This window comes from Garra rufa, chromosome 10 (assembly GCF_049309525.1).
Source record: "Garra rufa chromosome 10, GarRuf1.0, whole genome shotgun sequence".
In the NCBI taxonomy this organism is placed as follows: Eukaryota; Metazoa; Chordata; class Actinopteri; order Cypriniformes; family Cyprinidae; genus Garra; species Garra rufa.
Genome location: NC_133370.1, coordinates 4,592,993 through 4,615,167, shown reverse-complemented (window position 1 = coordinate 4,615,167; position 22,175 = coordinate 4,592,993). Strand labels below are relative to the sequence as shown.

Sequence of the window (22,175 nt, the reverse complement as noted above, 5' to 3'; positions counted from 1 at the left end):
TTCAAAAACGCATCTAATTATAGAGCAAAGACCTTTCAGAAGATGCAGCTCATTCCACGCTCATAAATCAAGTCCAAAACCTGGTGACCTCCTATAAAAGGACCATCAAATCATCCTCCTATTCACAATCAATGCCTTCCTGCTACTTTCTCACTGCACAAAAATACACAGAGCAACTAAACAAGAGTTCAGTAGGAGCATGTGCATCCGGACCTGTCAATCACAACACAAGAGCAAACACTTAAACAGATGCTTACCTCAATTCATCACCACCCATCTGCACATCTATGTCCACTTTATTCATAATTCATGTAGTCCAGAAGGTTACCTTTATCCAAATATTTCTTATACAAATATGTAACATTTGAAATCATTAAATTAAGTATAGTTTGATTAACTTTTATTCAGGATTTTGTGCTGATTAAATTAAAAAATACATGAAAATATATTTAAAAATTATTTTTAAAAACACAAACATTGCTTCAACTCTGTCAGCCATCTTGGATGAAAGTTTATCGCAATGCATTCTGGGATTGCATTAACCATAAAGGATACATGCATTTTCAATTTCAAATAATGTTTTATAATGTAAACTATGTTTAAATATTTTAAAATGTTCACATTTAAAAAAATATATATATATTTGAATATTTGAATATAAAACATTTAAAGATCTGAAAAATAAAAATGCTTAACATGAGTATATAAATGTCTCAGAGTTCACATACATTTACGTGATTAAAAATTTAGCTTAAAGTCAACTTATTAAATTAAATTAAATAATTAAATTAAATTACATTTTAAATATTTTTTTCATGAAAACCAACTACACAAAATGCACAAGATGTAAGTTCCGATCTGAATTACCAAATTTACGAACTATCATTTCAGATGGGGACTTCGGAGTACAGATTGCAACTCATTCAATTCACAAAATAATTTTAATTCTGAATCAAATAACTTGCGATACGCAGCCTGATGTCTTAATCTGAATCAAATGATTTGCGATACACGCTCCGAAGTCCTGATCTGAATCAAATGATTCACAATCTGTGTGAAACCCGCCCTGAAGTTCCAATCTAAATCAAATGATTTGCAATACGTGCATCAAAGTCCTGATCTGAATCAAATAACTCACGATTCGCAGTCCGACGTCTCAATCTAAATTAAATGATTCGCGATCTGTGCTCCGAACTTCCGAGCAAACCATCATTGTGACTTCGGAGTGTGGATTGCGACTCATTCAATTCACAAAATAATTCACAAACCCACTCCGAAGTTCTGATCTAAATAAAATGATTTGCGATACGCGGTTCAAAGTTTCGATCAAATGAATCGCAATACGCGCTCCAAAGTCCTGATCTGAATCAAATAATTTGCGATACGCAGTCCGACATCTCAATCTGACTCAAATGATTCTCGATCTGTGCTACGAAGTTCCGATCTGAATTAACAAATTTGCGAAAAATATCATTTCCGATCGGGACTTCAGAGTAGGGATTGCGACTCATTCAATTCACGAAATAATTTCAATTTTGAATCAAATAACTTGCGATACACAGTCTGACGTCTCAATCTGAATCAAATGATTCGCGATTTGTGCTCCGAAGTTCCAATCTGAATTAACAAATTTACGAACTATCATTTCAGATGGGGACTTCGGAGTACAGATTGCAACTCATTCAATTCCCGAAATAATTTTAATTCTGAAACAAATAACTTGTGAAATGCGGTCCGACGTCTCAATCTGAATCAAATAACTTGCAATACGCAGCCTGATTTCTTAATCTGAATCAAATGATTTGCGATACACGCTCCGAAGTCCTGATCTGAATCAAATGATTCGCAATCTGTGTGAAACCCACCCTGAAGTTCCAATCTAAATCAAATGATTTGCAATACACGCATCAAAGTCCTGATCTGAATCAAATAACTCACGATTCGCAGTCCGACGTCTCAATCTAAATTAAATGATTCGCGATCTGTGCTCCGAAGTTCCGAGCAAACCATCATTTTAGATTGTGACTTCGGAGTGTGGATTGCGACTCATTCAATTCACGAAATAATTTCAATTTTGAATCAAATAACTTGCGATACGCAGCCTGACGTCTCAATCTGAATCAAATGATTCGCGATTTGTGCTCCGAAGTTCCAATCTGAATTAACAAATTTACGAACTATCATTTCAGATGGGGACTTCGGAGTACAGATTGCAACTCATTCAATTCACAAAATAATTTTAATTCTGAAACAAATAACTTGTGAAATGCGGTCCGACGTCTCAATCTGAATCAAATAACTTGCGATACGCAGCCTGACGTCTCAATCTGAATCAAATAACTTGCGATACACAGCCTGACGTCTCAATCTGAATCAAATAACTTGCGATACGCAGCCTGACGTCTCAATCTGAATCAAATAACTTGCGATACGCAGCCTGACGTCTCAATCTGAATCAAATAACTTGCGATACGCAGCCTGACGTCTCAATCTGAATCAAATAACTTGCGATACGCAGCCTGACGTCTCAATCTGAATCAAATAACTTGCGATACGCAGCCTGACGTCTCAATCTGAATCAAATAACTTGCGATACGCAGCCTGACGTCTCAATCTGAATCAAATAACTTGCGATACACAGCCTGACGTCTCAATCTGAATCAAATAACTTGCGATACGCAGCCTGACGTCTCAATCTGAATCAAATAACTTGTGATACACAGCCTGACGTCTCAATCTGAATCAAATAACTTGCGATACGCAGCCTGACGTCTCAATCTGAATCAAATAACTTGCGATACACAGCCTGACGTCTCAATCTGAATCAAATAACTTGCGATACGCAGCCTGACGTCTCAATCTGAATCAAATAACTTGCGATACGCAGCCTGACGTCTCAATCTGAATCAAATAACTTGCGATACGCAGCCTGACGCCTCAATCTGAATCAAATAACTTGCGATACGCAGCCTGACGTCTCAATCTGAATCAAATAACTTGTGATACACAGCCTGACGTCTCAATCTGAATCAAATAACTTGCGATACGCAGCCTGACGTCTCAATCTGAATCAAATAATTTGCGATACACAGCCTGACGTCTCAATCTGAATCAAATGATTTGCGATTTGTGCTCCGAAGTTCCGATCTGAATTAACAAATTTGCGAACTATCATTTCAAATCGGGACTTCGGAGTACAGATTGCAACTCATTCAATTCATGAAATAATTTCAATTCTGAATCAAATAACTTGCGATACGCAGCCTGACGTCTCAATCTGAATCAAATAACTTGCGATACGCAGCCTGACGTCTCAATCTGAATCAAATAACTTGCGATACGCAGCCTGACGTCTCAATCTGAATCAAATAACTTGCGATACGCAGCCTGACGTCTCAATCTGAATCAAATGATTTGCGATTTGTGCTCCGAAGTTCCGATCTGAATTAACAAATTTGCGAACTATCATTTCAGATCAGGACTTCGGAGTACGGATTGCGACTCATTCAATTCACGAAATAATTTCAATTCTGAATCAAATAACTTGCGATACGCAGCCTGACGTCTCAATCTGAATCAAATAACTTGCGATACGCAGCCTGACGTCTCAATCTGAATCAAATGATTCGCGAGAATCAAATAACTTGCGATACGCAGCCTGACGTCTCAATCTGAATCAAATGATTTGCGATTTGTGCTCCGAAGTTCCAATCTGAATTAACAAATTTGCGAACTATCATTTCAGATCGGGACTTCGGAGTACAGATTGCAACTCAATCAATTCATGAAATAATTTTAATTCTGAATCAAATAACTTGCGATACGCAGCCTGACGTCTCAATCTGAATCAAATAACTTGCGATACGCAGCCTGACGTCTCAATCTGAATCAAATAACTTGCGATACGCAGCCTGACGTCTCAATCTGAATCAAATAACTTGCGATACGCAGCCTGACGTCTCAATCTGAATCAAATGATTCGCGAGAATCAAATAACTTGCGATACGCAGCCTGACGTCTCAATCTGAATCAAATGATTTGCGATTTGTGCTCCGAAGTTCCAATCTGAATTAACAAATTTGCGAACTATCATTTCAGATCGGGACTTCGGAGTACGGATTGCAACTCAATCAATTCATGAAATAATTTTAATTCTGAATCAAATAACTTGCGATACGCAGCCTGACGTCTCAATCTGAATCAAATAACTTGCGATACGCAGCCTGACGTCTCAATCTGAATCAAATAACTTGCGATACGCAGCCTGACGTCTCAATCTGAATCAAATGATTTGCGATTTGTGCTCCGAAGTTCCGATCTGAATTAACAAATTTGCGAACTATCATTTCAGATCAGGACTTCGGAGTACGGATTGCGACTCATTCAATTCACGAAATAATTTCAATTCTGAATCAAATAACTTGCGATACGCAGCCTGACGTCTCAATCTGAATCAAATGATCAAATGAACTTCGGATCTGTGCTCCGAAGTTCCAGTCTGAATCAAATAACTTGCGATACGCAGTCCGATGTCTCAATCTGAATTAAAGGATTTGTAATCCGCACTCCAAAGTTCTGATCTAAATCAAAAGATTCGCAAATCATCAATTCAGATTGGGACTACTGAGTCAGCAGTCTGAATCAAATGGTTCACAAACCATCATTTTAGATCGTGACTTCAGAGTGTGGATTGTGAATTTCCAATCTAAATCAAATGATTCGCAAAACACGCACCAAAATCCAATCTGAGTCAAAAAATTCACAAACCATCATTTTAGATCGTGACTTCAGAGTGTGGATTGTGAATCATTCAATTCACGAAATAATTTGCGAACCCACCCCGAAGTTCCGATCTAAATAAAACTATTTGCGATATGCGCTCAGAAGTTCCAATCTAAATCAAATGATTTGCGATGCGCGCTCCAAAGTCCTAATCTGAAAAAAATAACTTGCAATAGCGATCCGACGTCTCAATCTGAATTAATTGATTCAGATTGATCTGATCTGAATCAAAAGATTCGCAAATCATCATACTGAGCCACTAAATCTACTGAGTTCCAATCTAAATCAAAAGATTAAAAAAACTTTCCGAAAGTAGGTATTGCAAATAAAATACGCATTTTGAAGTCTCGATCTGAATCAATATTGTATTTGGATATTGTATGCATCTTTGTTTAATGATTTGTCTCTGTTCTTAGCAGACACAAAGAGTTCACAGAACTGATGTTCCAGCTGCATATTAGGAAAGCAGGACAGAGCTGCAATAACTCACTCCACCAGTCTGGAAACCAGTGAAGAGGTTAGAAAGAAGACAAAGAGAGGCTCTGATGGATGGATGGTCTGTTAGTGATTGGTCAGATTGAGGGGTGTGAAAGCCTGACCTACTGTACACACTTAAAAATAAAGCTTCTTTATTGGCCTTGATGGTTCCATGAACTTTAAACATCCATTATAACAAATGTTTTTATAATTGTATAAATTAAAATGAAATAAAAAAATAAAACTGATTTGACTCATAAAATTGGTTTATGGTTAAGTCTGGGGGTGAAACGAGTAAATGTTACATCATATAAAAAGAAAATCATTGCAACAGAATCTGAAGAACATTGCTGGATTTTTACAACAGATTTCAGCAGTCTTGACTTTCATTGGCAGTTCTTTGCACTTTTCACAATGGTCACGTCTATTAAGAAGCGATTGAGAGATGTCTCTCTGGGGGAAATGCTCCTCTTAACCCTTACACACAGTGAACGTCTCATCTGCATCTCAAGGTTAAACTGTGCCTGTCTCATAAATAAAGATCTGACGTCAGAGACAAAACAATGGCATGCAGAACATACGACACACGAACAGCCTCACATTCCGCTGGATCCCATGGAATCTGAAACTAAAATAAGTTGAGGTTGAAGAACAAAGATTACTTAATGGAAAGAACTGTTGTTTCATTCATTGTTTCATGTATTATTTATGTACTCTTTTTTAGCTTTTATTAAATGTTTAATTAAAGGAACCGTATGTAGGATTGTGGCCAAAACTGGTACTGCAATCACTTTCAAAATACTGTAGAACAGTGTATCCCCTCCCGCTCCCCCCTGACTCCAGGTTGCCAGCTAAGCTGCAGGAGTAGGCTGCTAGTGCTACAAGGAGCTTCCAATGGCAAGTGACGAGTCCTACACAGAAATTTGTTTTTCTTCTGTTAATTATGTTTATGCTTCACAAGAGATGTTTTGCGAAGTAATTATGTATCGCAAAAATTTACAGATGGCGATTAGCCAAATATTTCGCAAAGATGTACTGTAATACCACATTTCAGTCGGAACATAGATTGTTAGTGATGGGAAAATGAAGCTTTTCGAAGCACCGAGGCTTTCCCATCAACTGTATCATAAAAAGGTTCGTTATTCGAAGCTTTTCAACATGTTGCACACTAATGACATCTTGTGGACAAAGGTGGAAAAAGTTGCTTTCGCGTCACAGATCTTAAAGCGATTTTTAACAGTTTCATCAAACACATCAATTTGTGCTGTGTCAGAAAAACAGTAATTTTACTCGAATTGATCTGTAAATAAACATTTTAATAAAATGATACAAGTATAAGCATGGTTCATGTAGGCATATATGTCCAAAGTAAATTAAGAATAATTTTGACTAATATTAGTATTAATTAGAAGTGCTTGTGAAGCAAGGATAACTACAAAATGGATATGCACAAAACTACACATGTACACATTTATTCGTATTATGATTTATTCTTGACAAAAAGTGTATGACACTTGATACTTGCACAAGGGGTTCACGTTATTTGAATCAGAATATGAAGCAGTCACGTGGTTGTGCGCGAAAACGAAGCTTCGGACGTCACAGGTCACGTGGTTATGGACAAAACGAATCAAGCTCCGGTACAGTGCTTCACTGTGAGATGTTTCGCTTTTTTGATACAAGCTTCGAAGCTTTGGTGTCAAATGTCACATCACTATAGATTGTTGTCATACCCTGCTCGTGGTGCGATATAAAGCTTTTTATGAACGCATTTAGCACAGCCGACCGTGGAAAATCCACTGTATACGGAAGCAAAGTTAGCCAAACATAGATGAATCTTACCTGTCCTGGAGAAAATTAGCAACGTTGGCGTCTATCTTCAAATTCTTCTATGTTTTCAGCCGTCTCCATCTTTCAAAGGCATCTCCTATACCAATCCTTGTTTTATTTCGGACTTTGTCACGACGTATTTCGGATTCATAACGAGGTCTTTTAGGTTTCGTAACGTTATACATGTTTTATCCGACACGTTCGTGCAGCTGTAACGCAGCTGTAACAGAGCTGGCAACCCGTCTCACAAAACTCTACTGACTTCGTGATTGGTGGATAGCTGGAGGGTGGAGCCTCAGACCAAAACACAAAATGACAACAATAACATCAGTTGAGGGCTGCAACTCTCACTTTTAAATGACAATATCCTGGCCGGACCACTGTTGTCAGTGATATAAGTATTTGGAATGAACATGATTTCTTAATGTCTAGTGACATGTCAGGGCCATTTTATGATTAACTGACATACATTTCTTACATACGGTTCCTTTAAGCTTTTATTTTTATTTTTCATTTGTATTTTATTTTTAGTCATTTTTATAATATTTCTTTCTTAATTTTTCTATTTAGTAATTTTTCTTTTTTTAAATGTTACTATTTAGATTTAATTTATTTTTATTTCAGTTTTAGTTTTGGCCTCATTTTTAGTTGTTTTTTTATTTAGCTCTTTATAATTAGGATTTATTTATTTATTTTATTTTTATAATATTTTATCTTAATTTTTATAGTTAGTTATAGTTTTGTCATTTTTCTTATTTCTTTTAAATCTTATGATTTAGATAAAATGTATTTTATTTCAGTTTTAGCTTTAAGTTTATTTATAGGTTTTTTAAATTTAACTACTTATAATTAGGATTTATTTTAATATTTTTATTTTTATTTTTAATTTCTATTTTATTTTTTGTCATTTTTATAATATTTTATCTTAATTTTTATATTTAGTCATTTTTCTTTTTTAAATGTTACTATTTAGATTTAATTTATTTTTATTTCAGTTTTAGCTTTAGGGTTGTTTTTAGTTTTTTATTTATTTAGCTATTTATAATTTTTTTGTGTGTCATTTTTATAATATTTAATCTTAATTTTTATATTTAGTGTTTGTATTTTTTTTTTTTTTTCATTTTTTCAATGTTACTATTTAGATTATTTTTCTAATTTCAGTTTTAGCTTTAGGTTCATTTTTTTTTTTTTTTAGCTATTTATAGGATTCTATTTAGGATTTATTTTTATTGTATTTTGTGTAATTTTTAAACAATTTTATTTGCAATATTTCACTTTTTTAAAAATGTTACTATTTAGATTTAATATTTAATTTATTTCGGTTTTAGATTAAAAAATATATTTTTTATATTTTTAATGGATTTCATTTGCTTTTATTTCAGTTTTAGCTTTGGCTTATTTTTTTTTTTTTTAATTTAGCAATTTATAATTAGGATTTTTTTTTTTTACAGTTTTTTATTTTATCTTAATCTTTATATTTAGTTACATTTTTGTCATTTTTCATTTAGATTTAATTTATTTTTATTTTAGTTTTAGCTTTGTTTTTTTTTTGTTTTTTCAATTATTAAACACACACAAATACAATAAAATAGTATGAAAAGTACAAAAAAAAGTAATAAAAATATATAAATATACAAATAAGCTAATTCAAAATACACATACATTTTGCAGACATTACAAAAAGCATGTGTTTATAAAAAGATGCCATGCAGAATACTAATTTGATCTCATTTTCACTTTTTGCACGCTAGATGAAGTCTGTGGTCTTGTCTGAGACCATAGAGACCAAAATAAGAAATCTTTGCTTATGATCACACAGAAGATTACTCTTAGAAAGTAGTATACGTGGAGCATTGCATACCATCGAGCGCCATCTAGTGGTCATAAATAAATCAATTATAACATGTATGCATTAATTTAATAAATATAATGTGTATTAGTTAAAAATTAATATTAAAATAATTTAAAATATACAATAAAAATATGTTACTTTAATTATTTTAGTACTATATAAATAATGGCAACAAACTATCAGAGCTGTGTCGCAGCGGTCTCTAGTGTTTGTAAAACTGTAGTTGTGTCATTCGTCCAGTGCGGCAGGTGGCGCTACAGTCCCTCACTCTCACCGCAGTAGCGCCACCCGGTTCCTCAAAATCTCTCCCATCCGCAATTCGTTGATGTTAGAGCTTCTCTGAGCGTCTAAAACGGATGACAGCTTTCTAATAAATCAACAAATGCGCCACAAGTGAGCGAACTTCAGTAGATTAACGGGAAAAGCGGTCGAGGAAGGCGCAAACATGTCGGCCAGCGCTGTTTATGTGTTAGATCTGAAGGGGAAGGTAAGATAACGGTTCACTAGCACAGCAGGCTAAAGCTAATACACATCAAACACCATCGTGAGGGGATTTAAACAATTCAAAGCTATTCTTAATTCAAATAAATGAACTTGTTTCCTTTGGTCTGAAGGCTTGAGTGGATTTAAAAGTCTAGATTCGTTTAATTAATGATTAAAGTAAGATCTATTAAAACAGAATTTCACTCCTTAAGCAGCTGCTAATTATAAACAATTTTTGATCTAGCAAATGTCAGTCGAAAGTATTATCAAACACTACATGACAAGTAAAAGACATTTGTCTCCATCCTTATTTTTAAGCTGATTTGTGGTCATCCTCTTGCTTTAGTTTATTCAATAGGATTCATCTTTCGCTTTTTTTTAAAGCATCATATAATCTAATCTTAAATTTTACAGTATTTACGGTCTTGGAAAATAATTTCATTGTCTTTTTTTTTTTTTTACCGTTATTTATATACGTTTATAGCTTTCATTAATAATTTGAATTAGCTTTTCTTTTTAACTATTTTTTTTTAATATATTTTTCAGTTTGTCGTTTTATGATTTCATAGTAACTTTAAAGTTTTGTTTTTAAATGTTACTATTTAGATTTAATTTACTGTTCAATTTTATATTTTAGCTTTAGTTCATTTAGTCTTTTTTACTATTATTTATATACGTTTATAGCTTTCATTAATAATTTTAAACCCCCTTTATTTTCATATTTTCATTTTGTTACTCAACATTTTGTATGATTTTACCTTAACTTTTATGTTCAGTTGTTCTTGTCATTTTACATTTTTGGGGGGTTTTTACCATTATTTATATACATTTATAGCTTTCATTAATAATTTGAATTATTATTTAAATATTTTTTATTTATCTTTTAGTAATTTTTTTATGATTTTATCTTAACTTTTGTTTAGTTTTTTTTAGTCATTTTTATTTTTAAATGTTACTAGTTAGATTTAATTTATTGTTCAATTTTATATTTTAGCTTTAGTTAATTCAGTCTTTTTTACAATTATTTATATACGTTTATAGCATTCATTAATTTGAATTCACTTTTTATATTTTTATTTTTTCATTGTATTTTACTTTTAGTCATTTTTTTTAGATTTCATCTTAACTTTTGTTTAGATATTTTTGTCATTATTTTTTTAAATGGTACTATTTAGATTAAAATTGTATTTTTTAGCTTTTTAGTCTTTTTTACCATTATTTAGATATGTTTAGAACTTTCATTAATAATTTGAATTAGCTTTTATTTTTATTTTTCATTTTATTTTACTTTTAGTAATTTTATATGGTTTCGTCACTAAACTTTTATGTTTAGTTATTTGTTGTCTTTTTTATTTTTTAGCTTTAGTTTTTATTTTTTGATGTAACATATTTATTATTTATTTTAAATTATATAAATAAGAATTGCGATAAAATGTCAAATTTACTTCAACTTAATTCACTCTTTAAATATCTGCTTATTATCAGGTGATGTTTTTGATATAGTAACTGTCTGTCAAAATCAATTATTATCAATCACTAATGAAAAAGAGCAGATATTTATCCTGCTCCTTTTTTAGACTTATTTGTGTTAATCTTATATGAATTTTATTGTATTTACAGTCTTGCAAAATGATTGCCTTCATCTGACAGCATAAACTAAATATGTTTGAATTGCAAATAATGAAGTTGCTGTATATGGTAAAATGGTGTTACGCAAAGGTTTGCATGCACTGTATTGTTTAATCTGGTAAGCTGCACATTCCTGGCCTCGGTTTCTGTGGTTACTCTTGTGTATCTGGGTTAATATGGATGATTGGACATTCAGAAAATCCTTTGTAGAAGAAAATCAGCAGATATTGTAAATGGAGTCAGTGGATGTGAATTGCTGTCTGTGTGTGTTTTAGGTGCTGATCTGCCGTAATTACCGCGGTGATGTGGACATGTCAGAAATCGAGCATTTCATGACCTTGCTGATGGATAAAGAGGAGGAGGGAACACTGTCGCCCATCCTGGCTCACGGGGGAGTTCGTTTCATGTGGATTAAACACAACAACCTGTACCGTATCCTCCAAGACCCTCTAGAAAAACAGAAGTTCTAGAAGTAAAAATCACATTCATTTTCTACATGGAGAAACTTAGATTTTTTTTTCAAGACAGAACTATCACTAAAACTAAAACCATTAGTTAATTAATAAGTCGTTAACTCAAATATAATAAAATCTTAGTTAGTTCACCCAAAAATGTAAATAGTTTCATTATTTACATTATTTACTCATCCTCAAGGCATCCTAGGCGTATATGACTTCCTTCTTTAAGACAAATCCATATAATCCATATAATCTGAGTTATATAAAAAAAATTGTCCTGGCTCTTTCAAGCTTTATCATGGCAATAGGTGGGTTCTTCTCTTCAACAGGTCAAAACAAGTCCAATAAAGTGCATCCATCAATAAGTGCTCCTGAAAAAAGGCCTCCTGTAGCGAATCGATGCATTTAATTATTATTTATATATATATATATATATATATATATATATATATATATATATATATACACACACACACACACACACTACTGCTCAAAAGTTTGGGATCAGTAAGACTTTTAATGTTTTTTAAAGAAGTCTCTTTTGCTCATCAAGGCTGCATTTATATGATCAAAAATACAGAAAAAAACAGTAACATTGCAAAATGTTATTAGAATATAAAATAATGGTTTTTATCTTAATATACTTCAAAATTAGGGCTGTCAAAATTAGCGCGTTAACGCAAATTCATTTTAACGGCACTAATTTTATTAACGCGCGATTAACGCAGCGCGCATTTCTGTTTGACCCACTACGTAGCCCATAGTTAAAGAAATGGATGCAGTGCTGCCAACCTAGCGAAAAGTGTCTAGCAACAATACAGAAACACATAATTGGACAAACCCAATATAGTTTCTGAGGCTCTTCGGTTTTGCTGAACGTGCTTGAGGTCTCCCAATGAATGCGCGCGCACCTCCCTCTCTTCATATCTGCGTCTGCTCTGTTCAGTGAGCGGCAGTGGAGCAGCGCTTTCAGTTAAAACTGATGTTATGTTCATTCCAGTGCTTGAAGTGGGCCGGTACGCAGGTACTTCTGTATTTTATCCTTTTGCGTACACCGGCACTTCTGGCATATTTAATGAATGCAAGCGGAGTCGGGCTACGTTAGGATTGTTGCTGTGGGGTTGATGCGTAAAGCCACATACGAGTATGCACGCGAAAACGGCGTATTATATGCATATCAAACACATGCATATCATATGCACGCCAAAGTTAATTTCAGCTTATTAATAGCACGCCAAATAGAAACAGAAAGTCGTGCTAGTGCGCATTTGCATGAGACCAGGCTCTCCAATCAGTACATTATAACCAAAACAATACATTAAAACATAAAAGAAGCAGGTTTTTGGGATCACATAACTTTAAATGGCTAAACTCCTAAAAAGTCAAAGGATCCTGAAGGCATTCAAACAGGAAGTTAAAAACAACGATAAAAATGCAGGGAATAGTGGCTTATGTCCAGATGCCGGTAAATGATTCTTTTCAGTGATTGAATCATGATCATAATTCAGGATTTTTTTTTCAGTTATTATTTCATATTACATCAAAACAATGGAAACAGTTTTGTTGAGAACTTGGCTGCATCAAATGACAGTATGTGGGCACCTAGAGGCAAACAAATGTACTAATAAATGTAGATTTTGCATGTTCAGAAGAAGTGAGCTGCCCTGTCCGGCAAATAATGTAAACAGGCTTGTGTAAGTAAATTGCTCAGTGCAAAGAAAGAGAAGTAATGGGAACCTGGTGTTTCTATGTTCTTTTTTTTTCATGTGTCTAATAGACATGAACAAGTTATTTGAAAAACATCTATGACATTTGAAACAAGTTAGTCAGATTCCAGATTTTCAAATAGATGTATCTCGGCCAAATATTGTCCTATCCTAACAAACATACATCAATAGAAAACTTATTTATTCAGCTTTCATATTATGTATATATCTCAGTTTTGTAAAATTTAACCTTATGACTGGTTTTGTGGTCCAGGGTCACATATTTGCTTAAAGCATCCATGCCAATGTTGATTAGAGTATTAAAAACTTTAAAAAGTGTTAATTTAAGGTACATTTAGAACAGATAAAAATGTGCGATTAATCGCGAGTTAACTCAAGACAACCATGCGATTAATCGCGATTAAAAATTTTAATCGATTGACAGCCCTATTCAAAATATAATTTATTCTTGTGATGCAAATCTGAATTTTCATCAGCTGTTACTCCAGTCTTAAGTGTGTTATGTTCCTTCAGAAATCATTCTAATATGCTGATTTATTACTTTTATTATCAGTGTTGGAAACAGTGCTGCAACTATTTTTTGGGGAACTTTTTTTTCAGGATTCTCTGATGAATAACAAGTTTGAAAAGAACAGCGTTTATTCAAAATATAAACATGTCTAGCAATGTAAATCTATGCTGTTACTTTTTATTAATTTAACATATCCTTGGTGAATAAAATAATAAATTAATTTCTTTCAAATAAAGAATGAACAAAAATTTAGTGACCCCAAACGTTTGAACAGTAGTGTATATTGTTAGAAGATCTTTCTATTTTAAATAAATCCTGTTATTTTTAATCTTTTATTGATCATAGAATCCTGAAAAAGTATCACAGATTCCAAAAAAATATTAAGCAGCACACCAGTTTTCAACACTGATAATAAAATGCATATTAGAATGATTTTTTTTTTAAGGATCTTGTGACACTAAAGACTGGAGTAATGATTCTGAAAATTTAACTTGGATACAAATAAAATTTTAATGTATATTAATATAGAAAAACATTTGTTTTACATTGTAATAATATTTTTTTAACATTACATTTTCTGTATATTTGATCTCATGAACACAGCCTTGATGAGCATAAGAAAAGTTATGAAAAAGTATTATAAAAACGTTAAAATCTTAAAAATCTTACTAATCCCAATCTTTTGAGCAGTAGTTTTATATATATATATATATATGTTTTAAATGATTCCATTGTATATAATTTGATTACATGATTTGCACTGATTCTCAGGCTAGAGTTTTCTGATTTTCTGGCTTTTATTTATTTTATTTTATTAGTATTTTATTTTGTTTTCTTTATTTATTTTTTGCGATTAAAATCAAGTTGTTATAATGTTGAGATTGATCTTGGAGCTGATTATTTTTAATCATTTTCTAATATCTCTATGAAGAATTATTACAAAAAAAAGTAAAATTGTAAAAAGTTAGTTTTTTTTTGTTGTTGTTGTTTTTTAGTATACAATATTTGTTTTTGTATTTAATTATATGTGACCCTGCACCACAAAACCAGTCATAAGGGTCCATTTTTAGAAAATTAATATTTATACATCATATGAAAGCTGAATAAATAAGCTTTCCATTGATGTATGGTTTGTTGGGACAATATTTGGCTGAGATACAACTCTTTTAAAATCTGGAATATCGAAATATTGAGGAAATTACTTGTAGATTTGTCTAAATTAAGTTCTTAGCAATGCATATTACTAATCAAAAAATAAATGTTGATGTTTATTTTTTTTTATTTTTTTTTCATGGAACATGATCTTTACTTAATATCCTAATGATTTTTGGCATAAAGGAAAAATCGATAATTTTGACCCATACAATGTATTGTTGGCTATTGCTACATATTTACCCATCCTCCTTAAGACTAGTTTTGTGGTCCAGGGTCACATATTTACAATTCGTGGATATCTGCTTTTAAAAAGATAAGTTCAGTAAATGCATTTTTCCAAATTGACCAAAGTAATCATGATTTTGAGGAGCTCTGTTAACTAATTAATTAATTTAATCTGACTGGATGAGCCACATTATAAAATTACAAAACTGTCATAAAAATAATGACACTAATGAACTGTTACTTCACAATTATAATTATCATTATTTAAATTTTACATCAAGTTTTTTTTATTATTAAGTGAAATTAATTAATAATTAATAAATGCTTGAAAATAATAAAAAATAAATAACTTCATAATTTATTCACCATGTAGAAATAAATTGGGGAAGAAAAATACATCCAGGATCATGGCTGATAAAAAAAAAAAAAAAAATTTTTGCCACTGTTGCATTTTAGTAGATTTTGATCATTTATGATAATTCACAATATTTTTGTTGTGGTTTATTGTCTCTTTTAAGCATGATTTATCTCTTAACCTGCTGACAAACAGTTGTTGCAACATCCAAAAAGAATGCTTGCGTCTCTCTGGTTTTCTCCTTCCTCTACAAAATTGTTCAGGTACGTTATAAATCAGCTGTGCATTTCTCTTTTGGATTGAAATTTGTCTTATTGGACCATAACTAATATTTTAAGTATATTTCAGTATCACTTGCTTTATTCTAACATGTATTTGATGTGTCTGTTTTCCAGGTTTTCTCTGAATACTTTAAGGAGCTGGAGGAGGAGAGCATCAGAGATAACTTTGTCATAATCTACGAGCTGCTGGATGAACTCATGGACTTCGGATACCCGCAAACGACTGACAGCAAGATCCTTCAGGAGTGAGTCCACGTTTGACTTCTTTTTATGAACCACTGAAAACCGTAAAGCTTAAATACTTCCGGGCCTTTCCCTGAACCAGCCGATGTCAATCAGTAATAACTGATGGAAAAGTGTTTATTTTGCTCTTGTCACTGTGTGTCGATACACAGATACATCACGCAGGAGGGTCACAAGTTGGACACAGGCGCTCCGCGACCCCCGGCCACGGTCACCAACGCCGTCTCCTGGAGGTCAGAGGGCATCAAGTACAGGAAAAACGAGGTTTTCCTGGACGTCATTGAGTCTGTCAACCTCTTGGTATGTTTTTAGAAGCAGCACGTTTCTTAGATGTCTCGAGACGGGCTCAAAATAAACACAGGAATCCATCAGAACAAACAGGACGGAGTCACATCCATGCTATTGTGCTTGTGTTGTGTGAGGAGATGAACCTGCTGTTGTTATGAAAGCTTTAACACTTTACCGAAATAGCATAAGGTATGAGATAAGCCATGTTAACTAATAGGGCCAGGCAAAATTATATTATATTATTTCTATAATATAGTTTTGGTTTCTAACGATTATGAAAATAAGATAATTGCGATTTGTTTTGTAATGATGCGCTGTTTGTGTTGTGTTTTGCGTTATATATTGAATAAATTATTAGTAGTTGTCAGGTTGTGGAAGTTCACCAAAAATTTTTTTTTTATTATTATAAATATTTATAATATACTTAATAATAATAAATGTAATCAAAATGTTTTAGATAACAATATTACCTTATATTTTTACCTAATATTTAATTTGCTAAATATATAAAACAAATATAAAAATTGTATGTTTTGGAATGAAGTTCATAATCGAGCATCTCTAATAACTAATTATTTAATTTTAAATTAAATTTTAATTAAAACTTAAGCCAAAATCCTAACAGTTTCAAATAAATAATATAATACATTAAATTTATAAAGACATTTAACATTTAATAAATTAAGTTTAATAAAAAAGAATAACTTTTATCATTTTATTTCAAATAATTTTATATAAATAAACGATAATAACTACAATTATTTTATTTATTTATGTATTTTAGTTGCAGCACTAAAATTACTAACTGGAAATAAAAATTAAATGTATTTAAATAAAACTAAAATGTTTAAATACACTTAACATTTAATAAATTAAATGTGATAAAAAAGAATAACTTTTGTAATTTTATTTATTTAAATAATTTATGTAAATAAACTAATAACTAAAACTTTTTTTAGTTGCAGCACTAAAATTACTAACTAGACATAAAAACTAACTAAAACTGAAATAAAAATAAATTAAGCCAAAAATAAAAACAATTTAAATAAATAATATAATACATTAAATGTATAAACACATTTAACATTTAATAAATTAAGTTTAATAAAAAATATATATATTTTATATGCATTTAAATAATTTTATATCAATAAAAAAAATAACTAAAACTTTTATTTATTTAATTTTTTAACGTTGCAGCACTATTAACTAATTAATTTGTTAATTATGAAACGGGTAGTTCCAGTTTTAAAATCTGACTGGATGAGCCACAGTATCAAATTACAAAGCTATTTTTGAAAAATAATTACCCTAATGAATTTGATCAGTTTATTATTAGAATTAGTATTTGAATGACTAATTAATTTGAAAGTTAAATAAATAAATAATTTAATCAATTACTTTTTTACTGTGCTAATTATTTTATTTATTATTTGTCTGTAATTGTAATTGAAGTGTTTGAGATGACTAATTCATGGTTGCTGATTTCTCTCCAGGTCAGCGCAAATGGTAACGTCCTTCGCAGTGAGATCGTTGGCTCCATTAAGATGAGAGTGTTTCTCTCAGGAATGCCAGAGCTGCGTTTGGGTCTGAATGACAAGGTTCTGTTTGAGAACACTGGCCGTGAGTCTATTCTGTCAATTTTCTGTCCCTATAAGGATGCTAAAAGATCCAAGGTGCATGTGTTTTAGTCAATTTTTGAGTTGTATTGTCTTTTTTTCAGGAGGTAAGAGTAAGTCAGTGGAGTTGGAGGATGTAAAATTTCATCAGTGTGTGCGTCTGTCTCGATTTGAGAACGATCGAACAATCTCCTTCATCCCTCCGGATGGGGAATTTGAGCTGATGTCCTACCGCCTCAACACACATGTAAGTGTCTAGACTCATTCATAGTTATTCAATTCGTAAATTATTAATTCCAGGGTAATATTGTTAACTAAGGGTTTGCACTTGTGCTCAAATGAACCGCGTGAACAGAGCAATTGCACCAGAGTTTGTTTTAATCAAACCAAACACACCCTGAAAATGTTTTTTGTTAATTGAAATGCTTAAATAAAATATAATATAAACATAATATAAAAATAGAATAAAATATATTTATTTGATTAAAAAACTTAAGTTAATTGCCAAGACAGATTTTAGTTGCAGGAAATGAAAATTTAAATTAAATTAAAACTAGAACTGATCTAAAATTAAAACTGAAATAAAAATAAATTACACCTAAGTAATAATAATAATAATAATAATAATAATAATAATAATAATAATAATATTTGAAATAAATAATATAATACGTTACATTTATAAATACGTTTAACATTTGAGAAATTGCTTAATAAAAAAGAGGAACTTATATTGATATATATAAAGCAATTTTATGTCAATATAAAAAATATTAACTAACTCTATTTTATTTATGTATCTTATAGTATGTAACTACTAACTGGAAATTAACATTTTATTAAATTAAAACTAAAATGTATAAATACATTTAATAAATTAAATGTAATAAAATTAACTTTATTGCAGCTCTAAAATTACTAACTGGAAATAAGAATGTAATTTAATTAAATTAAAACTAAAATGTTATATAAATAAAAACTAATGACTTAAAATATGTTTTTTTTTAGTTGCAGCACTAAAATTACTAACTAGAACTAAAAATAAATTGAATTGAATTAAAACTTCAACTGAAATAAAAATATATTAAGCCAAAATAATAAACATTTAAATAAATAATAGCATACATTACATTTATAAATACAAATTTAACATTTAATAAATTGAGTTTAATAAAAAAATAATAACTTTTATAATTGCATTTATTTAAATAATTTTATATAAATAAATAATAACTAAAATGATTTTATTTATTTATTTGAGTTGCAGCACTAAAATTACTAACTGGAAATAAATTAAATAAATTATTATTTTTATTTAATTTTTTTAATATTTAATAAAGATTTTATCATTGTATTTATTTAAATAATATTTTAATTAAATAAAAACGAACTAAAATGTTTTTATTTGCAGCACTAAAATTAATAACTGAAAATAAATTTTGATTTAATTAAATTAAAACAAAAATTTTATATAAATAAAATCTAATAACTTTTTTTGTTGCAGCACTAAAATTACTAACTAGAAATAAAAAAATACATTTAATTAAATTAAAACTAAAACTGAAATAAAATAAATTAATCCAAAATAATTTAAATATAATCCATTTTGTAATTAATAAATACGATTACATTAATACATTTAATAAATTACATTTAATGAATGAAACTTTTATAAATAACTTTTTAATAAAATTGACATGAAAAGGTACATGATATATATTTACATGGAAAAATAGTATGCTAATTCAAAATATTATGTTATAAAATATGCAAATTCAAAATATTAATAAAAACTATAATATATAAGTAATGCTAAAATAACACTGGTAAATTTTAATTATCGTTTACTATTGTGTTTTTTGGTTCTAATGGAGTTTGGTTTTCTGCGTGAACAGGTGAAGCCACTGATCTGGATCGAGTCTGTGATTGAGAAGCATTCACACAGCAGAATCGAGTACATGATCAAAGTGAGACACGTCCATTCATGTGAACTTCACTTTGATTTCATGGTGTTTTTGTTTACAAAGCATCTAAATCGATCCTCATGTCTCGTCTGTTTTACCTTAGGCCAAATCTCAGTTCAAGCGCCGCTCCACTGCCAACAACGTGGAGATTCATATTCCAGTGCCGACCGACGCAGACTCGCCTAAATTCAAGACCACAGTGGGCAGCGTCAAGTGGGTGCCGGAGAACAGCGAGATTGTTTGGTCCATCAAATCTTTCCCTGTAAGAAAACAAGCACAGTTTTGTAATACTGCACATTCATAATAATACATCTATCAGCTAAAGAGTTAAAGTAACATTAGCAGAAGCTTATGAGTGTGTTCTGTCTGTTTCAGGGAGGAAAGGAGTACCTGATGAGGGCTCATTTCGGGCTGCCCAGTGTGGAAGCGGAGGACAAGGAGGGAAAACCACCAATCAGCGTCAAGTTTGAGATTCCTTATTTCACCACATCTGGAATACAGGTAACAAACTGTTACATTCTCTCTATTATTACAAAGTGTTACTTTCATGTTCATTTCTAACTTGGTATCCTATTTTTTCATTCATCTTTGATTATGAGAGTGGTCTATTTTTGTTTTCCTTTCTTGCAATTTAGTCATGCGATGGTGTAGGCAGGGCTTGACTTAGTATTATTTATGTATTTATTTTATTTATTGAAAATGTGACAAATTGAGTAATGACAGTAGACGTGACATAAGTTACAGAAAAATTAACAAACAACAGTAACAACAACAAAAATGAATATATCAAAAGCAAGTATAGAAATATAAACAAACAGAATGTGTTGCAAACGTTTTCCATAGCCTATATTTGAGAAAGAAGGAAAAGGGAAAAAATGAAGGGAGAATAAAAAAGTAATAATAATTGTAATAATATTAATGATAATAATGATATACAGTAGTATCATATTTAAAAAAAACTATAGAATTGGATGGATTATTGGTACTAAAAAGTAAAAGAGAAAGATGTTGACAAATGTAAAAAAAAATAAAAAAATAAAAATAGATGAAAAGGGTAGTTTATATATATTTTTAATAGGCAAAAAAATGTAATAATAATATACTATTGTAATATAATTTAGACAGATCAGATATATATTTTTAAATAAAATTATGTATATTTTTTTTCTTCATTTGGCACTAACAACTTTAAACATGCTAAATTCTGTCATTTCAAAGTATATATAGTTCAACCGCTATTTAGTTATTAAAATGTATTTATTTATTATTCATTTATTCCTTTGATATCATTAATGATAACCCAGTTATCCTCAGTAAAGAAAAAGAAAGAAAGAAAAATAAATAAAAAGGTAAAAGCGTGCATGAACTTAGTATTATTTATTATTAATAATTATGTACTATTAAGGATTTTAATTATTATTATAAATTAGCTTTTGTTTATATTTTCAGTTTTACTTTTTACTACATTTTGTTTTGTTCAGTTTTTATTTTTAATCAATCAATTAAAGCAGTATAGCTATAAAAACAAAACAAAGAGAAAAGAAAGTATACATAAATACAAATCCCTTAAGAAAATTAGTACAAGTGTAGTATGCTTTGCATGTGCTTCACTTTATTTTTGCCATTTTATTAGATTATATTTTTATTTATCCTTTTTTTTTAAGAATTTGAAAGAGAATTTTGATCTAGTAAGTAAGATCTCCGTTAAAGTCCTTGAAAATAAAAAAGTAGTGCTTAAAGTCCTTAAAAGTCCTAGAATTTAATTTCACAGTATCTGTATGAACCCTGGAAATGTTAAGTTTAGGTTTTCCATTTAATATTTCTATTTATTTCAGTTTTATTTCAATTAACCAACACTTTAAACAGTTCTAGTTTTAGTTAACGAAATAATAACCCTGGTGCAGGGCAACCTGCATTTGTTAATAAATAAATTAAATAATGTTACTTAAAGTCACTCCTGTATTGATGTGAAAAATTCAAAAAGCAAACATTGCTTTTATTTTTAACCGTAATGTTATTTGTAATGCATTACTCAAACTCTGACTTTAATTTAAGAAATACTGAATCATAATTAAATGTCTTACTAGAGCAAATTTGTGTTTTCATATTAATATTACTTCCTCTTTTTGCCATAAGGTGGCGCTGCTGGCTATTTAATGGTTTAGTAATTGTTCCCTGGTGCTGAACACCTGTTGCTTAGTCTGTGGCAGATGCTATGTGTCTGCTTTTTGCTTTGTTACCAATAGATGGTGCTATAAATCTGTACTTTTCAAGGATTTATACACAGGTTTTTTTA

The 22,175-nt window shown here is 30.7% G+C and overlaps 1 protein-coding gene across 2 annotated transcripts in view; it reads left to right on the top strand.

Moving 5' to 3' along the window:
* Window positions 1-9,246: 9,246 nt before the first annotated feature.
* The window catches only part of ap1m1 (adaptor related protein complex 1 subunit mu 1), a 33,374-nt gene continuing 20,445 nt past the window's right edge, over window positions 9,247-22,175 (top strand). The window contains exons 1-10 of one of the 2 annotated variants that reach the window (XM_073848268.1): window positions 9,247-9,428; window positions 11,329-11,485; window positions 15,680-15,747; window positions 15,880-16,010; window positions 16,161-16,308; window positions 17,793-17,919; window positions 18,023-18,162; window positions 19,811-19,882; window positions 19,983-20,141; window positions 20,255-20,380. In XM_073848268.1, the coding sequence (XP_073704369.1) occupies window positions 9,387-9,428; window positions 11,329-11,485; window positions 15,680-15,747; window positions 15,880-16,010; window positions 16,161-16,308; window positions 17,793-17,919; window positions 18,023-18,162; window positions 19,811-19,882; window positions 19,983-20,141; window positions 20,255-20,380 (1,170 nt within the window). In that variant the 5' untranslated portion in view covers window positions 9,247-9,386. Of the gene's footprint in view, window positions 9,429-11,328; window positions 11,486-15,679; window positions 15,748-15,879; window positions 16,011-16,160; window positions 16,309-17,792; window positions 17,920-18,019; window positions 18,163-19,810; window positions 19,883-19,982; window positions 20,142-20,254; window positions 20,381-22,175 lie in introns of both variants that reach the window. The other variant, XM_073848267.1, reaches the window with a different exon arrangement.